The sequence below is a fragment of the Apodemus sylvaticus genome, chromosome 17, assembly GCF_947179515.1.
Source record: "Apodemus sylvaticus chromosome 17, mApoSyl1.1, whole genome shotgun sequence".
Lineage (NCBI taxonomy): Eukaryota > Metazoa > Chordata > Mammalia > Rodentia > Muridae > Apodemus > Apodemus sylvaticus.
In genome coordinates this window covers 54,936,822-54,964,011 of record NC_067488.1, presented here as the reverse complement: position 1 = coordinate 54,964,011, position 27,190 = coordinate 54,936,822, and the positions used below count along the sequence as shown (strand labels likewise).

At 48.1% G+C, this 27,190-nt stretch overlaps 1 protein-coding gene across 1 annotated transcript in view; it reads right to left on the bottom strand.

The window, feature by feature from the left end:
* Positions 1-27,190, bottom strand: part of Tbc1d22a (TBC1 domain family member 22A) — a 290,169-nt gene that overhangs the window by 104,192 nt on the left and 158,787 nt on the right. Inside the window, exon 10 of the mRNA XM_052160274.1 lies at positions 24,534-24,609. Within this exon, the coding sequence (XP_052016234.1) occupies positions 24,534-24,609 (76 nt within the window). The remainder of the gene's footprint in view (positions 1-24,533; positions 24,610-27,190) is intronic.

The following is a 27,190-nucleotide window of genomic DNA, read 5'->3' as shown; positions in this document are numbered from 1 at the left end:
TCTCAAAACTAAGGCTTCTCCAACCATTGAAGGGAGAAACCCTGTCCTATGCCTGTTCTGAATCTTACAGATGACCCACTTCTATGTAAGAGTGTGCACACTTAACTGGGTTGCTGTGGCCAAGAGACAGTCAGGCCCACAGGAGTTAATGACGGGCTGGTCCTAGAAAAGTAAGGCCTCAGCAGGCAGGCAGTCTCTGCACTCTCTGCCTACTGCTGGCCTCGGCTGACCAGAGCAGCTGGGGCCAGATGTTCATTGGACTGAGCCACAGTTTGGTGATGCTTTGTCCCCTCAGGGTCCATGTGCTGGTGGTTGGCTCCTTGGTATGCAATGGAAGAGGTGCTGAAACCTTTAAGAAAAAGGTTTGGAAGAGGTCCTTGTGTTAAGGAGGACTTGCCCTCAGGAGGGACTAGAACACAGCTCTCACAGGAGTCCTGGTTAAATCTCAACAAGAGGACTGTCACAAAAGAAAAGTCTGGCCACTCTTTGACCTCCTCTTTGGCTCCTGTTGTGTAGCATGAGCTGTCCCTCTCACAACTTCACCACCACTGTGATGACACGTGTCCTCATCAGAGATGAACTAATGCCAGTACCCTATGCAGGAACCTCTGGAACTGAGAGCTAAATTAGCCTCTTTTCCTTATAAGTAAGTAGTTTCAGGTATTTCACTACAGTATCAGCAAACACTCTGGGTCTAGTGAATAAAGCATAGAGATTAGGCCCTTATTACTGATGGGAAATAGAAAGCAATTCAAGATCAGTTACAACAAGACCATGCATAGCTACAAAATAGAGCTGATATTCAGCCATATTCCCTCCAGACCTCACAGGGGCTGGGGCAATGTACTAAAAAAGCAAAGGGTCCTAAGAGTTAGAGGAAAGGGTTCCAGGAAGAGGGTGATATCCCTGAGGTCCCCAGGAAAGAACACTGGGTGGGGTGATGGCCCTGAGAGCCACAGGGAGTGTTCCTGATCTAAGAAGCAGAAAGACAGAGGTCTCTGTGTATTTGCCATATGCTGCTTCTGCAGGAAAAGACTTAAGAACCAGGGTTCCAGGCCCAGCAAAGAGGCCTAAGCCTACCATGCTTCTGGGCAGTGGGGCCGGCTGCCTGCATGGCAGCTCTTCCAGCTGGTTCCACTCACTGCAGATGCTGGATTCTGTTTATTGAAGAAGTCTGGTACAGACCTGTGCAAACAGGATTAATCAACTTCCTAATTCTATGGAGGTAATTTTTTTTTAACAAAGACAAAAATCATTTCCAGCCTGAAATTAGCTGTAGTTACACAACTGATAGAAGACCCAAGGGTTCAAGTGGCTCTTCGTCCCAGCAACCTTTGCAGTTCCCAAGGGCACATCCTGCTGGGACAGCAGCAGCCTGGGCTGTGGCCCAGCGCACTGAAGCAGGGCGCTGCAGTTGATGTGAAATTCAAATCTGATGAACACTTGCAAACCAGCAGTTTAGAAAATGACTGAATTTACTGAACAAGGTTCTTTCTACACAGGAGCATGAGGAATGTGCTTTCATGAATATGCAGGTGGCTGTTTGAGGACCCAGAGCCCAAGGGTGGTGGCAGCACTGGGGAGGAAACCCTCACCTCTGGAAATTGCAGGCAATGAGAGCAGCCTGCAGGGTTGCTGAATGATAGCTGAAACCAGAGCAGGTGGCCCAGGCAGGTGCCTGATTCCACTGGCCAGTCCCAGTCAGTGATCTTACTATCAGGCTACAGCCAGTCTCACTTCTACCTTCAGCTGTCCTGGGGACATCAGTGCAGAGGTCAGCAGCCACTCCATCGTCCCCTCCTCAGATGGACATACTAAGTGACCGCCAGGTCTTCATGGTTAGACTCAACTTCTCCAAGGGAAGAGTTTCCTTGGAGACACAGAGATGGTCTCCTTGGAGACTCTGTGTCAAAGTAACAGCTAATGCTGGAGATCTCCACCAAAGATTCAGAAAGGGTAAAGAGGGGGAATGAGCCACCACAGGGACTTACATCCAGGAGCCACAGCCTCCTATGCTGGCCACATTCTGCCTATAGTACCAGCAGACCACCCTCCATGGGAAGGTAGGAATCTTAAGACCCGGAAAACAAACATGCACCCTGCAGGCAGGTAGCACCTTTCTAAGACAAACTGGCAAGAAATGACTCTGAAAAATTAAACACATTTCTGGACTATCTATCATCCGAGTAACCTAACAGAAAAGGGAAAACCAATCCTTTCTACCCTGTCAAAAGCAGGCACGGGGACCAGCAAGCTGCAGCCCTCAGGTATGGCTGACTTGGTAAGGGCAGGCTCTTCCAGGGGTTCATGATGGGCCCAAGTGTGGTCATCTCCCTTTGCAGAGCACCAGTCCTGCAGAATGACCACAACACTGACAGCAATACCTATTGCTTATGTGCCTACATAAGGGCACAGGTCTACCCATGCAGGGCATCACTCCCCAGAGTGGATATACAAGGGCTGTCCTCCTCTCCTCTAAGAGCCGAGCAGGACAAGGCTGGGGCCTCTCAGCTATCTATGTCACCAAGCTTCTGAGCACTTGGCCTTCTCTTTTGCTCAACGTGGGACCTTGAACTCCTAGGAGTTTGCTAAAGGGCAAAGGTAACACTCTTTAGGTGGTGAAACCACATGAGATCGGGAGGACCCCTGTGAGTATCTATTGCCAGTGTTCTACTGTGCGGGCTAAGCATTGCCAGGTGGACCCTGACTCTGGCAGATGGAATGTCCAGCCTGTACGCTACCTGGACAGTATCCTTGATTAGAGGGAAGTGGCCATTTTTCACTCACTGCATGCTACTCGGGAAACAGTTAATGAATGAGAAAGTGGACCAGTCACCAGCTCTCCAGCCAGCTTCTAATGTGCATAATGAGTCTCTGGCAGGGCTGCCTCCTATTCTGAGCATAGTGTAAGATAGACTGCTAAACTCTAGGCATGACTTCCGATTTATATACATCGGAACTGGGAATGTGTGTGCTCAAAATGACTCCTTTCTCCTGTTTTATAAGTGACCATGAGCTCATGCTCTCTCACTAATAAAGGAATCTGGTCAGCAATAATTCCAAAACCAGAATTTCCATTTCACTGGCAATCAGGGTTCAAGTATAATGAATAAGTGGGCAGAAATAATTACTATCATCTTTCAAGCCAAAACGTCCTGTGTGGCAGGGCAAGGTTCACTGCTGTAAAGTCATCAAAGGGGACAGCGGCCACAGCCTGCAGAGCGCTCTCCTCAGTACTTTCAATGATGGGCCCATAAGCTGAAATCCTGCAGAAAGCACCTAGTCTTCTGGACTGCAAGTGCAGGTAAATTATGCAAGCACACAGCACCCTGGAGCTCCCGCTACAGGTTAGCGGTATTGACATGGGACCAAGCAAGAAAGATTTATTTGCGCAAAGAGCAGACACAATGGCCCACATTTAGATATCCGGCAGAGAAATCTTTGAATCCCCGTGCTTAGCTCAGGGCAGGCTGAACACCGCCTGCTTTTGCTGGGCCTGGCTGGAATGAGCTTTGATTAAAGGGAAAGGTTCCGATCATCTCATCAGTTAGGAGGATCAAAAAAGAACAGAAACAAGAGCAGCCGACGGTCAACATGGGGCCTCTGCAAGCAAAAGCAGCTTCTCTGCCGCAGTAACAGGCAGGTATGGGTGCTGTACCCAACACACCTGCCAACTAGAGGACCTGGGGACCTGCTGCAGCACAGTGACAGGATGAGAGACTAAACCAAGAACCCGAGAGAAAATCCTGCCACCCAATCTCAGAAAACCACACTGCAGGTAACAAGAGCAGCAGCCACGCTCCCTGAGAAGACAGGCGGGCTTCCTCTCAGCAAGGCCAGCGCACTGCGCTCCAGTAGAGTGTGCTCAGGAAAATGATAAACAGGCTGCAAGTAGGAGAAGATTCAACACAGAGGGCCCACAAGCAAGGACTATAGAATGACACATGCCAGGGCTGTGCCAACAGGACCACAGAGACAGACCAGGGCTGTGCCAACAGGACCACGGAGACAGACCAGGGCTGTGCCAACAGGACCACAGAGACCAGGGCTGTGCCAGCAGGACCACAGAGACCAGGGCTGTACCAGCAGGACCACAGAGACCAGGACTGTGCAAACAGGACCACGGAGACAGACCAGGGCTGTGCCAACAGGACCGCGGAGACAGACCAGGGCTGTACCAGCAGGACCACAGAGACCAGGGCTGTGCAAACAGGACCACGGAGACCAGGGCTGTGCAAACAGGACCACGGAGACCAGGGCTGTGCAAACAGGACCACGGAGACCAGGGCTGTGCAAACAGGACCACAGAGACCAGGACTGTGCAAACAGGACCATGGAGACCAGGGCTGTGCCAGAGGACCACAGAAACCAGGACTGTGCCAGCAGGACCATGGAGACCAGGGCTGTGCCAGTAGGACCACGGAGATCAGGGCTGTGCCAGTAGGACCACGGAGATCAGGGCTGTGCCAGCAGGACCATGGAGACCAAGGCTGTGCCAGAGGACCACAGAAACCAGGACTGTGCCAGCAGGACCACGGAGACCAGGGCTCTGAGGATGCAGCCTTCTTGATTACCGAACAGGGGTAGACCTTACTAGCTCAGAGCTCCAATCAAGGAGGGCAGCTCTTACTTCTTCTTGGCCTAAGGGGATAGGAGAGCAGAGCAAGACCCCAGGGATGAAAGGCTGGGTTGAAAGAGAATCTGGGCCAGCCCTGAAGCTCAGGACAGCTCAGTTCTGCTCCTGGAGATTATCTAGTTTAGTAAACTCAGAATGCCTGGGCATTGCCTAGGAATACAGGTGACCTGTACTGCCACCAAATGAGCTGCAACACTTCCGACAAACACATCACTACACTCTAAGAATGGTCAACTTCCTGGAGTGGGTGGGGGGTAAAATTTTCCTCAGAAATCATAATGGAAATCAATAGGAAATGAGATTTATTTAGAAAACGTTTACACCATTTCAGAATGTGCTGACCAGGCAAAGAGAGAAATCCCAACATTTTTGCTGCTGCTCCTGAGCCCAGAGCTCAAACCACAGAGGCTGGAGGGGCTGCATGCCCCTCAAAGGCATCCCAGTAGCCAGGGAGGCAAGAAGAGAGCCAGGTAAGTTGTAGCCTCACACAAAGGCTGCCTCCTGCTGTGTGATGAGCAGTTGACGAGCCCCAGTGCCAGGTCAGGACAGAGAGCCTTGAAAACTTCACATTGTCTCTGTTATACTAATGGGGTTCCTAGTGGGTGCTAGACAGCTCTGGAGGTGGGGGCTGGTCACCTAAACCAGGAGCCTTGCTGGACCCTGGGAAGGAGAGGGAAGGTCTTGCCCACACCCACAATGTACCCCAGAGGAGCTCTCAGGAGCTGGCTTTGTAGAGATTCCTAGGGGCCAGCACTACCATTCACAGGAGAGGCAACTGCAGGGAGAAGCAGTCTATCTACCCCACGCATCTCTCCATTGGGTTGATCCTCCTGGCCCATGCCCCTATAATAAAATTGGGGTGCTTCCTGGATCTAATGAGCCACTCCAAAAAGCTAGCCAGCTTTAAGGGCTAGGATACTGTTGAATTCTGAACCAGTCGATAAGAAATGCACATTGCCTGGGTACCAAAGTATGGCTGGCATGTGGGAGCAGAGTAGCCACGGTGGCTTCATCCTGTCACTTGTAAACTCTGACTCTAATTCTACACGGATGGCCACCAGGCTAAGCATTCGTAGAGTAAACATACTCCACCAAATGCCCCAACGGGGCTGATATCCCCAACAGACTTTAGGGTAGAGGACAAATGCAGTCCTTCAAAACAAGTCCTTGAAGGGTTATTTTAACCAGGCCATCAAGGCACATGACTGTTGCCTTCTTAAGGTGCTCAACACAGTGTGTTGGTGAGGGCAGTCAGACCCAGAAGGCACAATGTTTCAGGAAGGCACACTTGACATGGCTAATTCAGCCCCAGGAAGGAGCCACAGCATACTCAGTCCTGGGCCTTGCCGGAAGGAGACAATATCTCTCATCTTGGGACTCTGGTGAACATGAGCCCAGAATATAATTAAGCCTCCTGGCAGGCTGTATAGCATCAGCGTGTATCTGACACCACAGCACACAGTCTTCTCATCTCTGGAGAGGCATTAAGGTCTATTTTTTGACAGTAACATAATCTAAAATACAGGTTCTTCTTGAGCTATACAGAGCTGAGACAACAAGGCATTAGATCACTCTTGCTTCACAAATGTGCTCATAAGCATCTGGATAAGGCCCTCTAAGACAGGGCTGTCATCACATGAGAAAGCAACAGCCAAACAGATTCTAGTGGAAAAGATAGTGCAGAGTTTCCTAGATGCCCAGCACTCAGTAGGTCTGACTGTGCTCTCCATGACAGATCAGCAAAGCCTGCAGCAGAGAAGCAGAGAGGATGACAGGGGAGCTAGAAGGCAGCCCGATGAGGCTTAGTTCCTGACTCCTTTCCATTCAGCTTGTGTGTGTGTGTGTGTGTGTGTGTGTGTGTGTGTGTTCAGGTGATGTGTGTATACAGAGATCAGCAGTCATTATCGGGTGGTGTCCTCAATCCTTCGCTACCTTATTTTTTAGAGTGTATCTCATAAAACCTGAAGCTCAGAAATTCAACTGAGTGGCTGGCCAGTGAGCCCCAGACATCTTCCTGTCTCTGCTTCCCCATATCTGGGATTGAAGTTATACACTGCCACGCCTAGCCTTTTTTACTTGGGAGGAGGGGTCTGAACTCAAATTTTCATGCTAATGTGACAGACACCTTACCAGCTGAGCAATCTGCCCAGGCCTTGTCCCATACAACCCTCAAGAGATGATACTGTAAAGATCCAAAAAAGGGCTGTAGCATCTGGAAGGCAGCCATGCTCGCTCTGGATGGAAGCATCTCAAGAGCACATTTTAATTTTGATATCTGTCCAAATCTCCTTTATGCTTGCTTCCTGGTTTGGATGGCTTTCTAAGAAACCAACTCCAATACCTAACTTCACTGCACAAAGCCACTGTTCCTGCAAGCTATAGAACCAGAGATTTAAAGGCCTCATCCATTCAAGTTCACTTTTTAAGGAGAAAAAGGCATGGTGCAAGTTCCTTTACATAGTATGTGTACTCTGCCAAAGAATTTCCTTCCCACCTCTGGAAATCAATTGTCCTTATGTGTGGCTCCCTCCAAATGCTCTTCCGTCCTAGTGATCTGTAGTTCAGTGTCAATAATACATGACTTTGGTCATCTACTATTCTTGAACTCAGCCAAACCTGGGCTTGCCATGTTGTTCATCTTGCTGGGTAGGTAAGTCTAGGTATGCCGGGGGCTCTGTATCTGCCCATGAACTACAAGATCAGTATGTCCCTTTCAGCAGGAAAGCAGGCTGGGATCTTAACCAGTATTGAGCTGAATGTGCAATCAGTTAGGGGAAAGTGTTATTTACACCCTGACTTTCCAAGTGTACGGGCATGATTGGGTCATTTTGAATTTTCTCAGCTGTATTTTTGTAGCCATATTGAGTTTTCCTGATAAACTTCGCATGCTTATGCTATAGTAACCAGTGGTGGTTATTCACTCTCAATTGCTAATATCTATGTGTGTACATGTGTGTACACAGGCTCTCAACCTGGAATGTCACACCTCAGAAGGTGCCATCCACATCCACCTGGTTATTTTTGAGACAAACTCTCTTGCTAGCCTGGACCTAACTCACCAAGTAAGCAGGCTGGGTGGCTAGTAAGCCCCAGAGATCCCCCTGTCTCTGCCTCCCCAGCACTAGGATTACAAGCACACACCACCATGTCCATCCTTTTCATGTGAGTGCTGAGTGTCAAACTCAAACCCACCAACCGAGCCATCTTAGCCTACTGGAATGCTGATTTCTTCCTGCTAGTATGCAGAAACACTATTTCTGTGTGCTGGCTGGGTGTCCTGAAGTCTTATGAAACTCTCCTCCGGGTTCTAGTCAGCTCTTTTGTTGCTTCCATCAGCTCTCGAGAGATGAAGGGGTTGCCTTTCTCCTTTTCCAGTCTGGGGACCATTCATGCACTGTGTGTGCTTCCATTTGCTGGTTTTGCCTCAGTGTGCTGACTGGCTGGACTACCTGTATGTGTGCTGAATAGAAGTAGTGAGAATGAACAGGCCTGGAGAGAGCATTCAGACGCACATAGCTTGTATGAGTTCAGCTGCGGGCTTTTGCAGAAACCCTCTTGGCAGAGTTAGGAAGCTCTCTTCCACTCCTGATTACTGCCGGCATTCATTAAGGATGAACACTGGCCTTTGTCAAGTGCTTCTCTTGCACACACTGAGATAATTCTATGGGTCTGTCCCTTTTTGATGTTTTAACATAATGGACTATATCAGAGGCTTTTCAACAGTTAAATCAGTCATGCATTCGAGGATACAGCACATGTCACATTAATAGATTGTTCTTTTAATGTCGTGTTTGATTTGACTTGCTAAAAGTTTTGTTCAGTTAACAGAGGATACTGGTCTGCAGTTCTTTCTTTAAAAGCACCTTTTAAAGTTTGGGAATAAGACAAACATCGACCTTCTGGAAAAGCCTGGGAAGCATGCCCCCTGTTGACTTTCCCAGCAGCCCAGGTAGAATCAGTTACTTTTGGCTGAATGCTTTCCAGTGGAGGCCTACAGTCTTCTTTGAAGGAAGATGTAAGCTCTGGCTCATTTGCTTTTATAAATTTGGGGATGTTCAGAATATCCACTTCTTCTAGGGCTAGCTGGCTGTGTCATTCAGGTTTTAGAAAACTATACACATTTCATAACACTGGCAAATGTATTGTCAAAATGTGAGCAACAATCCCTATTTTCTTCATGTCTAGGGGGCCTGCACAGTGGTGACTGTCCCAGCCCTCATATTGGCAATCTGTCTGTCTGTTTGTTTGTTTTTCCCGAACAGTTGACTATAAACATCTGTTTATTGACTTTTTAAAGCAAGCTTTTGGATTCACTCCACCTAACTAGCCACTCCAAGTCCTTAAGTCAGCAGTTGAGGTCCCTGATTTAACTCAGGTCTCCCTCAGGAATGCGTGTCTTTCTACTTTCCCTCTACCCACAGCTTTGTCTGTGTTTGGTGACTTCTCTGCCGCTGTATTTCTGAATTTTCCTGTTCACTCATGTCAAACATTCTCCTAATGTCCCTTGTTATTTCTCCTATGAGTTAGTCACTCTCACTGGGTGACTTAAAGGGACATAGATGGATTTAGAAATCATTGGACACCTTCCATATATCCTACAGATGTCTACACTAGCTCCCCTGTTCTCAGAGAGCATACTGGACATTTCTTAAATCCTCTCAGCCTCCCTGAGATGTCTACTGTACAGATGTGTGTGGTAAGACACACATCCTGAGAGCTCTCTGAAGGTCAAGCAGGTGCAGCTTGCTGATGGAGCTGTCCAGGCGCACTGTGACCCCACTGGTTCTCTGTCTACTGTCCTACTGCTTAAGGAAAAGTGATCAAAACCTGCAGCTATGACACAAAAACTCCACTTCTTAAAAGTTTAGAATTCTGTTCTGAGTATTTTGAAGCTATCAGTACACGCATTAATATCTGGTAGTAAGAACAGGTGACTGAGTTTTGCTCTTATAAAATGACCATTTTGTAAAATGTTTTATGTATTAATATGAAGGTTTCTATAACATATATGTGAATACATATATAATTATAGTGCATAAAAGATTATATTCTTCATTTTGAACTTTGACTTTGAACAGCGACTTTCACTTCGTTTAGAGTGGCACGAGATTATGTTACTTTTAAATCATGTGACTTTATTTAAGATGAACTTCTTCCATGAATCGCATGGGTGACTCCTACTCTTTAGTCCAGTCTGACAGCTCTGCCTGCTGATTGGCATGCAGGGCCACTGACATGCACTTCTCCGCATGCTGAGCTGGAGCCCGGAGCGTGACTCGTGGTGCTCTGTCTGTCCGTCAGACCCTGCTCGCCTTTCACACGCCTCTTGTCTTCCTGTAGTAAGCACATCAGCCATGGATTCTACTTTGCCTCCAGCACAGCCTGCTGGCCAAAGCTCAGCTTTCTTGTCACCATACAGGTGAAAGCAAGCCTAGGTGCCTATCAGTTCACCCTTGTAGGTTTGCACAGCCTCCTGTGCAGTGTGAGGATCCGTGACCCCAATCTGCCCCTCCCTGCCAGCATGGTGCTGGGATTTCCTGAGTCTCCTCCCCCTCTCTCCACGCAGTGGTTGTCTTTGGCACTGCTTCAGTTTTAACTTTCTAGTTCCTCCTGCTCTCTTTGGGATTCTTTTACCTTCTGGTCTGCAAAGTGTTCACTTTCTGGGATGCTTTTTTCTGGTAGCAACTTTGGGGTTCCTTTCATTTCAGTGGGCTGAACATGTAGCTCTACTGCATTCGGCCTGAGATGTTCCTAAGCCTTGGCCCTGTGCTTGTCCTTTAGATTCCCTTTAGAGTTTTCTTTATCGGGGGCTGAGCTCTGACTCTGAGGTGATTTGGCCTGCCTTGCTGGCATCTCATGTGCACTTTCCGCTCTCCTCTATGGTTCCCGGAACTCAATGGCTTCATCCATGTTTTCTAAAAGGCCAGTACATTTCTCCTAGGGTGTGCTCCCTGTTCCCTGAGAGTGGACACCAATCACAGGTACACTGCTTGTACCTTGAGACCACAGGTGTCACCCCATGGTCTTCCTCCTAGTTCTTTCATTCTGCACAGCCCCTGCTGCTGTGCTCAGGAGCCGCTCCAGAGTCTAACCTCCCATAACCCACACAGTATGGCTTCCATTGCTTCACTATCCTCCACCAACTCAGTGGAGACCAGTCTGTCTCTGCTTGGTGTGATCTCTATTTCTCCAGTTACAAGGTCACAATCACTGTCTCAGTGCCCTGTCTAACCAGTCCAGCCCCTGAGCAGGGTAGGGTTCAGTTCTGACTGACATTTGGCTCACTGTAGTTCCCTGCACCACCGCCTCTGCCACCTCTGTCACCACTGCCACTGCTGCCCTCCCCCCGCCATGCCCTGAGGAGGTGATGCTGGCACTCTGGGCATGTTCGTATTGACCATGTATCCTCTTGTTGTTTTTAAGTTTTCACCCACGGCACTTTCTTTCTTTGTGGCTTTGGGCAGAGGGGTGCCTGGACCTGTCCCCTCAGTGCTGAGGAAAACTGAAGTGGAAACTTAAGGGTTCTTTGAAGAGTCAGTTGTGTTGAATGTTTTGCTGGGGCAAACACATGAAGGAAAGTTTTCCTGAAGTAGACTCAGGTGAAAGACTAAGGCAGACTTGTGAAGGAATGTTGAAGCAGACACAGGAGAAAGGAAGTTCTGCTAAAGCAAGGACATGAAAGGACACATGGTGAAGGATTCTCTGCTAAAAACACGCATGTATTGGTCTGCTTTACATTGAGCTGCATTTGTGGCATTCCATGCACGTGCTGAGGCAAGGCCCATGGAGGACACAGATGTGTGGAGGGTATAAACAGGACTCCACAGAGTGGCAGAGACTGAGCTTGGCTTGCTGGTACAGCTAGCTGTGCAATGCTTGTGAGTCTTTGCTGATCTTTACTTCCCTGAGAGAGACAGAGCTGAGAACTCCTGGCGTTCCTCCTGGTCCCTCCTGCTGACTCGGACAGGGGCTGAGGCCTGGATGTCTCTGCTCGGTCATGTCACTGCTGTTGCTAACCTGACTCTACCGAACTGAACTGCTGGTGTATCCATGAAGTATTTGCAAGTGGAGCAGCTAATGCTAACCTGTGAACTAAACTGCTGATTTCCAGACAACACAGACAGATGTCGCTCTAAAGAACCTTTCTAAACAGACCCACTTTCCACGTATACTTTCTTTTCCACTACCTCTGGTGGATAGAAGGCTCCAAGGAAAGTTAAAGCATTTAAGAACCATCATTAAAAATAGGTTTGAAGGAATAAGGTTTCCGGAAAACCCTCTGTTCTCTGCTCAGTGTTCTAAGTGTAACACTCATTCCCAGATCTGGCTCTCAAGACCAGACTCAGTCTCCACATGGAGGCTTCTGGCCTTGCCTGTGTCTATCTTGGCAGGGCCTCATAGAGCACATCTGGCCATCCTCTGTGCTGCCTTTCCTCTCAGCCTCAGCCCATCCTCAGACTCTGCTGTCTGATACAGAGATCACTGGGGTCTTCGTGGGTTCCTCCTCATTGGACCCAGAGACACAATTGTCAACAGACTGATGACAACACAGCTTCGTGGTCCAGTTTTGAAGTAGGGCTTCTAGTGCTGAAAATGTCTACCTGTGAATGGGAGGCAGATGGCTCATGGCTGGGAGGGAACAGGACTTTCAAAATATTCCCCTGTCCCTGATCCCCCAGGCCCTGCCTCAGGCCCTGCCAATGCAGCTACTCAACTGGGGAGTAAGGAAGAGTCCAGCCTCTTACCTCAAGAAAGACAAAGCACACAGACCCTCTCCAGAAGCCATGAATAGGAAAGATGCTGGGGACATTTCGGAAGCAGATCTGATGGTCTACATTCAGGATAAGACTTTTCTTCTTGGGGTCATGGTGAATCTCTGAACTTGGAAGTCTCTGCTTACAATGTAATTAACTGGTCTCAGCTCAGCAGTAAACCCTGAAGATCAATCTCAGCACGGGGGGCCACAGAGATACCATCATCTGGTCCAGAGCTTGCTGGGCTTCATTCACTTGTACTTTATTGCCCAGGAGGACACAGTACTTCCAGGTGGTAAACACTCCATACTTGGTGCCCATCGCCCATCACAGTTCTGTCTCCTTGTCCCAGAACATCTCAGTGGTTGGAAGGAAGTGGGGGCAGTGAAGAATCAATGCCAAGGGGTAGTGTCCTGGGTCTCTGTGGGGTCCTGGTCCTGCCCTCCCACCTTGCAGTAACTGAAGCAGTTTGGCTTTCCCACAAGCCATGTAGTGGCCTGGGTGGGGGAGTGGAGACATGCTGGGGGCCTTTCTTTCTAACAGCACTCCTTTGCAGCTATGCTAAGTATATCCTGGGGAAAGGGCTCTCGAAACAACTATTTACATTCTAATGTAGGACAGATCATCCTCTATAGTCACAAGCCAACTGCCCATCAGTATGAGGCCTTAAAATGGGGGTGGGGGTGGGGAGCAATCCTGTCCTGCAGGAGATTTATGTATGGGCAGACCAGAAGGCCACATGTCCCAGGATCCTCGGGGTGTCCCCATTCTATAGGTGGGATGACAAACTGACCCTTGGTGTTAATAGAGCCCTCAACTTATTCTGGAAGAGTTCTGAAGATGAGCTTGTACTAGAAAGAAAAAGGAAGAGGTAGCAGGGCTACAGACAGCAGGGGAGTGGAAGGTGCGGGAGGGCCCAGGGACAGGGACAGGGACAGGCCACCCTTCTAGGCTACCACTAAAAGTAGAGATGGAGAAGCTGGCCTGTTGGCCTGAAACCATGATCCCAAGACAACCATGTGAACGGAAGCAACTGGACTTGAAACAAGAGCAAGCCAGAAACAAAAACAAAAACATTCAAGCATAGGGCTGGCTGCAGGCTCTCTGAGGGAGGCCAGAGAGCCCTATGCTAGCCTCCAAATCAGACCTTGAGAGCGGGGATGTCCCAAGGGGATGGAAGGACAGCCCTGGGTGGCAAATGTCATCATTGTCTCCCCAGATCATGACTGTATAAGCAGAAGAGCCTTGCACTCTCTCCAGAGTGACGCCCACTTAGGGGGAAAGCCAGGAGGCCCGAGGGGCCTGGAGGTAAGTGGGCATACAAAGAGAACTGGGGACACAGTCCTCAGAGGAGTAAGAGCAAGCACTGGATACTGGCTCTTGCCTAGCCTGGCCACTGTGGCCTGCTCCCGGGAAATCCCATGGGCTAGGGTTCACACAGTTGCTCTGTCCAAGGGGACTTGCCCCGGCTGTGGCATGGGCCCACAGGGACCTCATTTACACATATGCTTTCTAATCAGCTTAGCTGCATGTCTCAAATGAAACACCACCATCATTTCCAGTTTAGAATCAGCCATTCTGGGGCCTAATGAGGCTGCAACGCTGGAGACGGACTGCTGTGTGGCAAGAGAGGCAGTCACAGTGAGGACTGCCCGGGCCTGAGCCACACTGCTGATTTATTCTCTGCTCTCTGACTGCTTACCTTGTCGGGGTAATAAAAATATTTTCACTCAGCTGGTAATAAAACTGAATCTAGTTTACTAGCTGTAACTGAATCCTACCTTGAAAGAATAAGTCAATTTTAACCTTACAATGTAGTCATGACAGCTTTCAGAGAAATTTCATTAAAATCACATTTAACTGGAATTAAAAACCCAAGAAAGGGAAAATGTACAAGGAGATAAAGCCATTTAACAGGCAGAGGTAGGACTGCTGCTCAGTAATAAGTTCTAGAGTTTTCTTCCTTAAGGAAATGGGAGCCATATTGGTAAAACTATTGACCACAGGCCCCTCCCCAGCTCCCTGCAATGGCCTCTTCTAGTTACCCAGGAGCTACACTGAGTCCATCGCTATAAGCACCTTATAACTCTCTTGACCTCACACACAGGACAAAGGAGAGGCGATAGGAACACTCTTCACTAATCTATGCTACTAGTGGATGAGCTCCAGAACTGAGGCTGGAACTCCCTACCACTGGACAAGGAAATGAGACCCAAAGTGCCCCAGGTTGGTTCCTGGGCAGGTCTCTAGCCTCCTTTTTTGGAACACTCAAACTAGTCTCTAGAGCCCAAATTCCTACAGACATCTTTCCTGACACTCAGCCTCTAAAACCCTGGGATCTACAGTCTATCTAAACCTGAAGCTGGAAATCAACCCATCCCTTAGACTTCTGCCAGTTGATGGGGTACTAGCCTGCTAATTCTTCATGGTCAGTCTCTCATCCTGTCTCCATGCCAGCACAAACCACACTGGTCCCTGATGCTACATACAGTTACAGGAAGCACTTTTTACGAGACAGGCTGCCAGTTATTCACAAAACTGGTCCCCTGAAGCTGCTGACTACATGGGTGGGCTATTTCTCAGAGTCTGCCTCACATATCAGCAGCACAAAACCTGCCCCCAGATGCAGAGGCAAACAAGGCTGTGAGGGCCTTAGAAAGGCCCTCCAGCCAACTTTATAAGGATGATAAGGGTGTCCCACTCCTTGGGGCACACCAAGTACCTTCCACAAACCTATACACATGTCTGTCTGTATCTGACACCTTATCCTAGGATGTGAGGGAGAAGAGCAAAGAAAATAGCTCTGATACTTCAGCATCTCAGCATGTGGTCCACACATTGAGGCAGGGTTCGGTACTTCACAAACTTCCAAACTTCTGAGGGATTTTGTTTCCTTAAGAGTTTTTCTATCAAACTTTCTGGAACACACAGCTTTGAGTGCAGTTTCAGCCAGTCAAATCTAAATTCTCCACACCTATGGTATCTAAGATTGAGCAACTCCCAGGTTTCATTCCAAAAGCAGGGGGCAGAGGACCCTCGGGTCTCCCTGTCATATCATGGCCCTATCTTGGAGTATCTGTACTCAGCAAGTTCTTCCATGTCACTTCCCCAAGACATGACCTTGCCTCCTCCTAATGGTGAGCTCATGGAGACAGTTCCTCAAATGTGCCACTATGGACACAATATTAGTACTCTTCAAAGTCCCAGTGTTAAAGGCTGACTGTCCAATTTAACCTGCCCCACCCTAGGAGCCAGTTCTGCCATCACCTGGTCAATAGCTCATAAGACCTGTGTCCAGCATGCAGCAAATAATAGGGTATTTGTATTTGGAGATGGAACCCTTGAAGGGTTGTTAATTAGGCTAGATAAGGTCATGAGGGCTGAACCTGAAGACTTCAGTGACATAGTGATACAACACAGAGGCCAACATCCAGGGCCATTACAAAACAATTCCATCCCCCGGAGGCTCTGAATGATGACAAAATGTATCTACCAACACAGCACAGGAACCCTAGGCTAGCCTTGCAAAAAAATCACTAGTTAGATGGAAAAGGAAGCTCTCCACTAAGGAAGCACAGCATCTCACAGTGAAAAGCCAAAGGACCCTAGTGCTTATAGAGCTCAGTCAGCCTTGGCCACAGATGAGAATCCCTTAGAGAAGATGAGAATCTGCTCCCAAGAGACCAGGACATGGGTATTTGAAACCAGTACTAAGACTATGACAAGAACAGTAATGAATGGCCAATGTACTGTCTACACATCTAAAGGGTGTGTGTGTGTGTGTGTGTGTGTGTGTGTGTGTGTATGTGTCTGTATGTGTGTGTATAGGTATATCAAATGTACACAGTTGTGGATATGTATGTATATAGATGTGTGTATGTGTACATTGGTGCATATACAGATATGTTTATGTATATTGTATATATAAACATGTAAAAAGATATGTATATTATGTACATGTGTGTATACAGATAACATGTGTGTATATATACAGGTATATGATATGTGTATGCAGTTGTGTGTACTTAGACTCATGTACAATCGTTTGTACAGGTGTGTGTATATGTATGTATATACAAGCATATATGTGTATGAATGTGTACATATGTGTATACAAGTATGTGTAAATATGTATGTACAGATGTATATGAATTTATACATATATATGTATATATAAAATAAAAGTATTTTTGGGTATACAAGTATGTGCAGGTATGGTTTATATGTATATAGACATATGTATATAAAAATACAAGTACATATATTCATATGATTATCTACATGTATATACTAGGATATGTATAAGTGTATAGATGTAGTATATATTCATACAAATGTGTGTATATAGGCATGTATGCATGTGTACTCAGATATGTATAAGTGTATATTGTGTACAGAGGCCCATATGTGTATGTTCTATGTACATGCACATGGTTTGTATATATCAATGCATGTAAGTGTATGTATAATTATTATTTCAAATAATAGATTATTTCAAATAATATATTACATTTAAGGCCATATTCTCCCTATTCTATCCAGTGTCTAGAATGAAAAGTAAGCCTATAGCTTAGATTGGGTTTGAATTACACTTTGCCCTCTGAGCTCATCCTTGGGAGGGTTCCAGATAAGATAAAAGAAGCCCAGGGAAGTCTGAGCTTCAGTGAGTGCTGAGTACTGAATCTGTCACTCTAGACCCACAGCAGCCATGTGGGGCTGAGAGATCAGGTGGGAGGCAATGTTAGTGCTGTTTACGCTGAAGGAAAGAGAAAGCACCACATGGGGGAGAAGCCCTGGAAGGCACATTCCCGTAGCTCAGGAGCAGCTTACGTGGTCCAGCAGCAGCTTCAATGCTATTGCAGCAGCATCTCGGGCTGACCTTCCTCAACAACCTTTTGCTCAGGCTTGTTCACCACAGTTTCCCAGCCCACCAGGCCCAGCAGTATCTCTCTACTTTAGGCTACTTCCAAGAACCTGAGACAAAGCCCAGGAGACCCAGGGCTCCAGGGAGAGTGAAAGAATTCTCAAGGTCTTGCCTCTTCTCTACTCCCTGAAGCCACCCTACATCATCTCTGTGCCTCCAGAAACAGGCTTCTTGGAGATGGTACCAGTGTCGCCCTGAAGGGCTGACACTCTCATGTCTGTGAACTAGTTAGTCCTCTATACTCTAATCTTCTGACTGGGCAGGACCAGCATCTCTTTGGGCACTGCTGAAGCTGTATACACTCAAGTGATCTAACATCAAGCAAGCTCATATGTCTCATATATCAAAAGACACATCAGACATTTCATTTATACAGAAGCACCGGCGCCACCACAGACACGACATGAGGAGAAGGCCTGAAGGGGACACTGGCCTGGAACTCTGCAGAGGTGCTTTGGTTACAGCCTTTGGGAGGCAAAGGCTAGAAGCCTGCTCATATCTGACCATTCTATTTTGGCAGTAATCTAGGCCATGTGATCTCAGATATAGTGGATGCTAACGACAACAAAATGTGCAGGGGTTCATTATGATTTGATGGGAAAATGTAAACTCTCACTTTCAAATATACACAAGCATTCCAGATGCAACATGGGCAAATTTGCACACCACATTCCTTGGACTGAGATCCCACTAGGAGGCAGGAGTCTCACAAATACCTATCGCCGCAATAGGAAATTACTAACTTGTGAGAGCAGATAGCTACTACATATAAAGAACTTTCATAACTCAGACTACGTGGACAGTGAACACATGTGTTATCTTCTTTAGCCCCCAAACTCCTAAATCAAATTAAATAATGAGAGAGGCAGCAAGGCAGCACAGACAGCACTCTCTATCTGCTTTCTAAGGAGCTCTGTGACACACACCTACTTGAATATGGGCAGAATTAACTGTAAGACATATGCAGCTTTTAGTCATTTAAGTCCCTTGGCCATGAGCTTTATTCTCCCTGAATAAAAATGTCAAGCCCTTAACCTTTCCTGACTTCAGATGTTTGTAAAATGAATTCAATGGGACTAAAGCTTACATGACTCTCTAATGTCCTTTCTAAGCTGGTGACTATGGTGTCCATTAGCTGTGCTCAAAACTGCCCTCTCAACGCAGGCTGGTTCCTGACATCAATGTAGCCAAATGCTGGGCTGCCCAATAAAATGGGCTTTGTGTTGCAATCTCTGGTGGGTGGACGCACTAGGAATTCAGACAAGCTTCCCAAGCTCTTTCTCCTCCTACCTCAGGTACTAGACAAGGACACTCCTGTCACTGCTACCATCATCCTGAATCACAAAGTAAAGGCCAGCAGGACAGAGGCCTCCCCAGCCCACCACAAGAAAGGCTGTTTGAGGACATACCCTGTTCTAAGCTACTAAAGTGCAGTTTCTGTGATTTACGAGCCAAAGTCTAGCTGCTAACAGTGGTGTGGACTCTGACACTCAGCCACTTGGAGTTTGGTCAACACCTTACCCAGTGCAATTTGAGTTCATGGTCATGCTCTTAGAAACTACAAAGAAGGGTCACAGCTAATCTTGGAGAAGCAGACAGCATTAAGTCAGGCAGGAACTGTACTGGCTGGTTTAGTATGTCAACTTGACACAGGCTGGAGTTATCACTCCAGGAGAAAGGAGCTTCAGTTGGGGAAGTGCTTCCATTAGATCTGGTTGTAAGGCATGTTCTCAATTAGTGATCAAGGGGGGAGGGCCCCTTGTGGGTGGTACCATCTCTGGGCTGGTGCTCTTGGGTTCTATAAGACAGCAGGCTGAGCAAGCCAGGGGAAGCAAGCCAGTAAATAACCTCCCTCCATGGGCTCTGCATCAGCTCCTGCTTCCTGACCTACTTGAGTTCCAGTCCTGACTTCTTCCGGTGATCAACAGCAATGTGGAAGTGTAAGCTGAATAAACCCTTTCCTCCCCAACTTGCTTCTTGGTCATGATGTTTGTGTAGGAATAGAAACCCTAAGACAGGAATCAACAGTGGCCACCAGAAGAGGAAAAGCCACTGCTGACAGAAAGTCAGGAAGGAGGAGGTGGCAGCAGGGCATGAGAGGAGAGCCACATGGTGAGGAGCAGCGGGCCTGGAGGACAAGTACCACAGACTGGCACCACATCCCAAGCAAACACCAGAGTATTATTCAAAACCCACTGGGTTGTCGAGGCTGGCCCAAGGGCCTTGGTCCTTGTCACATACAGTACTCACATGGTTCCTCTAGAGTTCAGGCAGCATAGAAGAGCCCAAGGAGGCTGCACAACAATGTCCTACGACCATTACTGCTCTCCCTGGCAGCACTTCTGGCAGATGGTAATGCCTTTATGCCACATTAGGACATCAATAGGTGTCTGATGGTGGTGGCTCTGCAGAGTAAGAGCCTGGGTCTGTATTTCTCTGAATAAATGCTTTCATGCATCCAGTCTAGCATGTTCACACAGGCTGGGTGGAGGGCTGGAATCACAGTCCAGCTGAAGATCCCACCAGCTTCTCCCAACAGAGAAACAAGCAGTGTGTGTGTGTGTGTGTGTGTGTGTGTGTGTGTGTGTGTGTCAGCAGATCAAGCAATCAAGTGTCTAGAAAAGGGGAAAAGCACTGGGCACTATTGTGAGCTCATCACAGGTGCCATACCTTGGCCTTCATTCAGACAGTGCCCCAGGGCACCTGGCACTATGTGCCAGTGTCTCCTAATACCCACGTTCCAGCAGTCCAAGTGTCCCAAGAGAAACTCACTTCTCCTCAAGTGAGGAGGTGGCCTCTCAAAGCAGCCTGGCCCAGAATAAACTTTCCCAGGAGCTGCTCCTTCAATTCTAGAGCAAAATGGTGTGATTAGGAGGGAATGGGCCCTTACCAGGAACCACAGCACGTGGGTTGGCGGAAAGCATGCAGCCTCCATGGAGAAAGTAAGGGTTCCAACCAGCTTCTGCTGTGAATGTATCTGGGCTCACATGAGAAATCTCAAATCCTTACCAATGCCCTGGGAGCCAGTGATCTGACTGAGCCTCTACATTTCAGATGCAGCCAGAAGGAGACTGTACCCCTCTGGAAGTAATGCTGTCTAGTCTGCTGCAGACATCTTGGGAAACCGCCTTTCTCTCCCCACAGGATAGATACGGTGCTAAGCTGTGACCTGCATTGGGTCTAAAGCTTCCAGGGACTGGTCTCCTGGTTATACCTGGCAGTTCCCAGGTGAGTTTATTCACTTTCCCCCTTTATTTATGGATGCATTTGCTGAAATGCAGACCCCAGAATGACGCTCTTTAGCAGACTGATAACATCGTCTGGTGTATTTATTGAGACCATTCCCAAGGAATAGCCATCACTGATGGCAATGACTTAAACAGACTCTGGAAGGATGGTGGTGACTTATTCCCACACTCAGGAGCCTGAGGCAGGAGGATCAGAGATTGAAAATATCTAAATCTACATAATAAGGGATTTCTAAAGAGGTGAAATTTCTCCCCTTGGTTTGTTTAACTAAACCCACTGCTCTGTATTTGTACAGTTTCTCTGTTGGTTCCATTCAGGACCCACTGGCCTCTCGAATCTGAGAGTTGTCACCAGTGTTTCTTCAGATTACTAACCTCTGACCTCCCTTCCTATGGAGATTTGAGTCCATGCTCATTGTCTCTACCTTTCTGCATCTCACGTTCCGAAGCCTCTGCTTCCCTGGGGCAAGGCACTGACTGCGTGGCTACCTTCATCTGATGTGTCAAGCCTGCTCACTGAACTCTTCAGTTAGCTTTTGTTTTTTAAGAATCAAATTTTATTATTATCGGTGTGTGTGTGTGTGTGTGTGTGTGTGTGTGTGTGAGAGAGAGAGAGAGAGAGAGAGAGAGAGAGAGAGAGAGAGAGAGAGAGAGAAAGAGAATGCTGTGGCATATTTGTGGAGGTCAAAGAGCACCTCCGTGGACCGCATCCTCTCCTTCCACTTAAGTGGGTTCCAGGAATCACACCCAAGTCACCAGGCTTGCCTGGCTGATCATTTTTCAAATTTCTTCTGAAAACCTGAGTAGTCTTCCATTCTCTGAGGATATAGCCATGATTCGTTTCCTCTCTTTCGTAGTAAGAAGAGTGGTTTTGCTGTGTGTGCATACGGATCAGCAAAGCTCCCCACTTACTAGACCCGGCTCTTTTATCTCCTTGCTCCTGCTACAGAAGCCTTGTACATGGGTCCTCTCCAACTGTGTACAGGACACTTCAATTGAAAATGGAAGACCTGAGAATTTATGTTTTGAATGTTTCCTCTACAAAAGATAGTTTTCTATGCCATAAGCCTTATGAAGAAAGAACACCAGAAAGAATCTCCAAAAACACGGGTGCCGACAATACCAGAAGCTGTGCTGAGTGATGTGAGGGCTCTGTGACCCTCCCTACCCTCCAACACACAGACATACACACCCTGGGGTGTCACTCTCCTGGCTCTCAGGAAGCAGGTAACATGTCCCAAGACCCCTATCCTCAGTAGGCAAGAGTCCACCTAACACCCTACAAGGCTGCCAGAGTAACACCTCCCTGGGAGCACTCATTCTAGAAGTGGGCATGCCCACCAGAAGGCAGTGGCTTTGATGCCACCTGATGTCACCAGGGCCTGGCGCAAAGGTCCAATAACCTTTGGATCTCTGGCAACATAGTATCCTTCTCTCAAAAGACACTGGCTTTCTTTTCTATCTTTTGTTCCTTTTCACTCCTTTCTCTGTGCTGGTTCTGGAAGCATCCTATGTGCCTGGTGAGTTGTCTTCAGTGGGAACCTGCTGCAGTGAAAGCCCTCGCTCTCCACCTTCTCTGAAGTCCCACCTCCAGTGGCTCAAGCTGCCATTCCAACAGCCTTCCACAATGTCAGAACAGCCATCTGCCCACTCCAGGGACAGTCTTTGCTTCCCCAGCCAGTGCCATTTCAAAGGCTGCTGCCTCTTCCTCCTCTGTCTCCAAAGAAGCCATGACCCTCCATCACCCATGCACCCGCATGTCCATGTGGCGCCTTCGTTAAGAGGGTCCGTCTTGCCTGGAAGGCATTACTCAAATGGGAAAGTTCTTAAAAGTGTCTCTAGAAAATGCTTTAATTATTCCTTAGGACAAGAAAAAGGGGATGGCACCCACCTTCAACAGTCGCCGCCCTTCGGGGGCCTCTCCCTTCTCAGACTCCGCCTCTCCTCTGCCGTCTATGCCCATCCCCAAGCTCCCTAACTCTGCTCTGCAATTGTCCTCTTTCACACCGTCCACCTGGAACAGCACATAAACCCTCATCGTCAGCAGGGCCACAATCACTTCCCCCTCTCCAAGCCAATGCTCTCTGAAACAAACATGGTCCTTCTATTCCCTAGAACTGCAGAAATCAGGCAACAAGTTAGATTTATTTTTCCTCCACAGGGGCATATCCTGCCATTGATGAAAGGCTTACAATGAGTCCAGTAGAGGTGAAGCTACTGGAGCTGCAGCCCTGCTGCTTCTCCAAATACTAGGGGCAGGGTAAGGAGGAGGCACCAGCCAGGCCTGGAGGCCCCAAGGATGGGAGTGTCCTGCTTGCACAGTCCAGCATCCTCACGATGGAGCAGCTATATAGATTTTCAGAGGTTTTGTCGTGAGAACACAGAAGGCAGGTTGCACAGCCTGCCCTGGGACACTGGATCCCATCCTGTGCTATGAAGAGTCGATTCTTGCATGGAGACGAAGATGCTTTACCCAGAGCACAGACATGTGCAGCTCTGCCATAGTCACTGCTGCTCTTCTGAACAATCACAGTGTAAATCTGCAGTGTGCCTCTTTCTGAAGCACAGCACAAGAAAAAAAATCAATTCAAGCATTTCCCCAAGTGCAGCGCTGGAGCAAGCCAGCCCTGGCCACAACTTAAGGCTCATGGAAAATATAAAATAGGCCTTATGAGGGGCACGGGAGGAAAAGAAGAACCTGCTAGAACTGTGTAACTCGTAGCTCCTGCAAATAGTATTTCAAAGAACTAAATGAGGCCAGGGACACTTGTGAAATCGCTAGTAGGAAAAAACTTCAACCAGAGCCAAGCAAGAGCGCAACATGAGCACAGAATAAATGCTCAGGGTGCACTGACGGGAGAAAGAGCAGCACTTCGGAGAGAGGTTGAAAAGCAGCTAAACACACTGAATCCAATAAAGCATCCCTAGAAGTGCGTGGGACTTCATAATATGGAGATGAGGTAATAACCATCAGACACAGAGCTGACTCCCAGACTCAATCAAGGAACGCAGTGCAGTTTCGAGGTTTTTGGCTCTGGTTTATAATGTCACTCAGTCATTTTCCAAACCAAGTGTCTTCCTGTGAAGAGGACTATGACAATTTTCTGCTGCCATGGGAGCAGCCAGGGGAATGCTGGGAAGGAGCCTGCACACAAGAAAGGCGCGCAGCCAGGACTACATCTCAATAGAGTTCTCTGCACCCTTGGTCAGGTGACTTGTCCGACTCAGCTGGGACTCTGGGAAATAAAGTGTCTTCTACAGCTCACTGCTGACAGGCTGCTGTCATATATATACACAGGTCTGGTTCTGCTTGGCGTCACTTTGTTAATGCTCTGCTCATTAATTTAACAAACTATCAGGAGGCCCTGCCTGGAATGGGCAAGCATTATCTCTCAAGTTTCATTTAATTAAACTCTGCTATTGCAATATGACATTCAGCACATCGCAGGGGGAATTATTTTAAGGACGAAGGTAAAAAGTATTTCAAAGGCCTCACTTAAACATGAAAGTACAATCTAAAATTGCCCGAGCACACACTATAATTTTTCTATAATATTGAAGATGTTCTTTCTGGACTTGGTAATTAATTGGATTCCATGGAGAAATTACTCTATCCTCCTTGATAGCAAATGATACACCCAGGCAGGGGAGGCGAGGCAGAGGGCAGCCATCAGCAACCACCCTGCCGCCCAGATGAGAAGCTACAGCTGACCCAGGAGGGAGGCTGGCTGCAAAGAGCACTGTCTCCTTCCCTATTGAGTCCTGACTGGAGCACAGAATGGAAGGGCAGAAACACACCTTCTCCTGCTAAGGATGCACTTAGCTGAGAGCTAGCCAAACCAGGCACCACTGTCCAGATGAGAATAGGATGGTGGTGTCTGGCAGGGCTGAGGAGCGAGGCCGCCTCCCTAAGCCCCCAGACTCTAGCACTGTCCCTGCCTCAGGGAGGGCTGTGCTGGACACTGCCTTACCGTCAATCCGGCTCACTAGCTCTTCCAGCATCTTAACTTTCATTTGAATCCCAGGCTGGGCAAAGGTGTAGTTGTCCTAAGGGAAAAAATAACAACATATATTAAAGGCACATAAAATAAAGAAACTTTGAGACCTTAAATTCAGGTACCCAGAACCCATATAAAAGCCACGCAGTTGTGGAAGCCACCTGTAATCCCAGCACGTGGGAGAGGGCATCCACAGATCAGGCTAGCTAGCTAGACTAGCCACAACTGATGAGCTCTGTGCCTCCAAATAAAGTGGAGTGTGACTGAGGAAGGCAATCAACCCCAGGCCCACACAAATACCACTGTGCACATACTCACACATGGGTGAACATGCATAAAACATACCTCACATGAACACCACCCCCGCCAATAACCCAGATACTTCAAAGAGGAAAAACCAGTGAAAAAGTTTATAATGCAAAACCATTTTACAAACAAATCAATTACACACTGCTAGGTTGCTTCATGAGAAACAGGTACAGGGCCACACTCGGCATAACAGCAACAGAGCACAGCACCGCCAGGCCTCGCTCCCATCTGATGTCAGAGGATGCACACAGCTCCCAGGAATGCTTCATGGAACATTTCTATTTGTTAATGTTGGATATTTACATTTAAATTGAACAAACCAGCACCCATGTGTCTGGCTCATTGAGCAGAACCACCGACTGGAATGGCTACCTCGCTGGGCACCTGGACAGCCAGCACCCGGCCCACCAGGGAGCCAATGAGAAATGGCAAATGTGCTGACAGTGCAGCACTCAAGTGCTAAGAACGCAGTCACTGCATGAGAAGTGACATGTGACCGGTCTCAGTGATGCAGGTGAGGCTCATACAGATTGGAGGCGGGGGGGGGGGGGGGGGTGGCCTGGGGGAGGGGGGGAGGGGCAGACTTGGGGAGGGAGCTTTTGTGAAAGGGACTTGGACTAGAAGCATAGCTAATACTTAGGAGTGATGTAACATCTGCAGTGTGTGGTCTCTCTGGGCATGCTCCTTGTCATCTAGGAGATGAGAATCAGCATCCTGCCTTCTTGGACTGTTCTGAGCCGCAGACAGAACAGAAGCCAGCAGAGAAGGGAAAGGCTTTCAGATACCACATGGCCTGGCAAAAGGCAGCCCTCAACCTAAGAGAACACTGAGAAGTAGCATGAAGCCCTGGAGAGAAGTCAGGCAGGAATGTCCACTGCCTCTCATCCCACAGTAAGCAGTTCTGCAGCTTTATAGAGGCCAGGACACCCATGCAGCCTGCACCCAAGGGCAGCAAGGATCTGCAGTGAGCAGGAGTCAGGCAACAGAGCAGAGTCAGAAGCATCAGCCCTCGATCCCCTTCAGAACATGCCAATAGCATGGGAGCTCAGCACCAGGTCCTGATGCGGAAACTTCCAGAAAGGCAGAAAGGGATTGAGGGCAAAGTCCTCAATGCCAAGCTGCCACTGTGGCTCAGCACTAACAGTGCTTATGAGCCAGATAGGTGTCTATCTGCAGCAGGAAGAGCAAGGCATGCTGGGACATCTCTCCCAGACAAAACTGCAGGGAGGGCCTCTAGACTTCCAGCTTACTCATATGCAAGGTTAGACCAAGAAGAGCTGTGCCTACCAACCTCGCCAGGGCTAGGCCAGACCAGGCCATGCAGAGACCTAGGGCAGCAACAAAGACAGGATCTGGGAACATGGTGGGAACTGTCCAGAGCCTTAGGATGGCCACCTACCCAGGTTTTGGAAGGCCAGATCTCTGTCTGACAGGTTTATGCACTCTCATAGAAATCAGCTCTCAGAAGGAGCAACTATTGGGCTTAGTCTCATGCTCAGAACTTCAGGCCCCAAGGAGCTGTATGCACCCCAGAGGGCCAAGCATCTTGCTAGCTAAGATGGAGCAAAGGCCAGAATCAGGACTAACTGGGTTCTAACATACCTGGCCTTAAATTTGATTCTAGCCTACTGCTCTTCAGAGCGTCATAATCTTTGGGTCTGAGCTTGCCAAGTATAACTTGAGAGACTTGATTTCTCCTAGGAGGCTAGCAGAAGGTTACTGCTCCAGTCTGTGTGTACGTGTTTACGTGGAGGAATTTATGAACAGTCCCAACTGGACAAAGGTAAGAGAGGAGCTAAGGGTGCTTTGCAGCGTCTAGGTCAGGAAGGCCCTACTGACCACTTGCTATGTTCTAGTCTGATAAAGCTCACTGAGGTTGAGAAGCCTCCTTGTATAGCTGACCAGAGCTGTAATGGTCACCCCAATTACAGTGAAGAAATTAGGGGTGACACATTTCCTAACCTCCTCACACCTGAGGTGTGCTTTACATGGTGAGAGCTCCACCCCGACCCAAAACACCAATCACTGCTCTGTGGGAGGACAGAGGCTCTGTGGGCTCTTCTTGTCCAGGCCCGGCCTTTCAACACTGGCTGGAGACAGTGTGGATTTAGCCAGTTATTTGGCTTCCACACTAGAAAACATTTCAAGCCCACTGTGCAGCAAGAATGACAGATCTCCTTTGCTTCCATCTGCCACTGTTTTGTTTTACTTCTCAGTTTGTTCAAAGCTCAGAACAGGAAGCTGATTTTTCAGAATCTAAACACTGAGGCAAGAATGATACCATTCTATAAGAGGAAAAGGGAAAGAGGAAGGGGATCCTA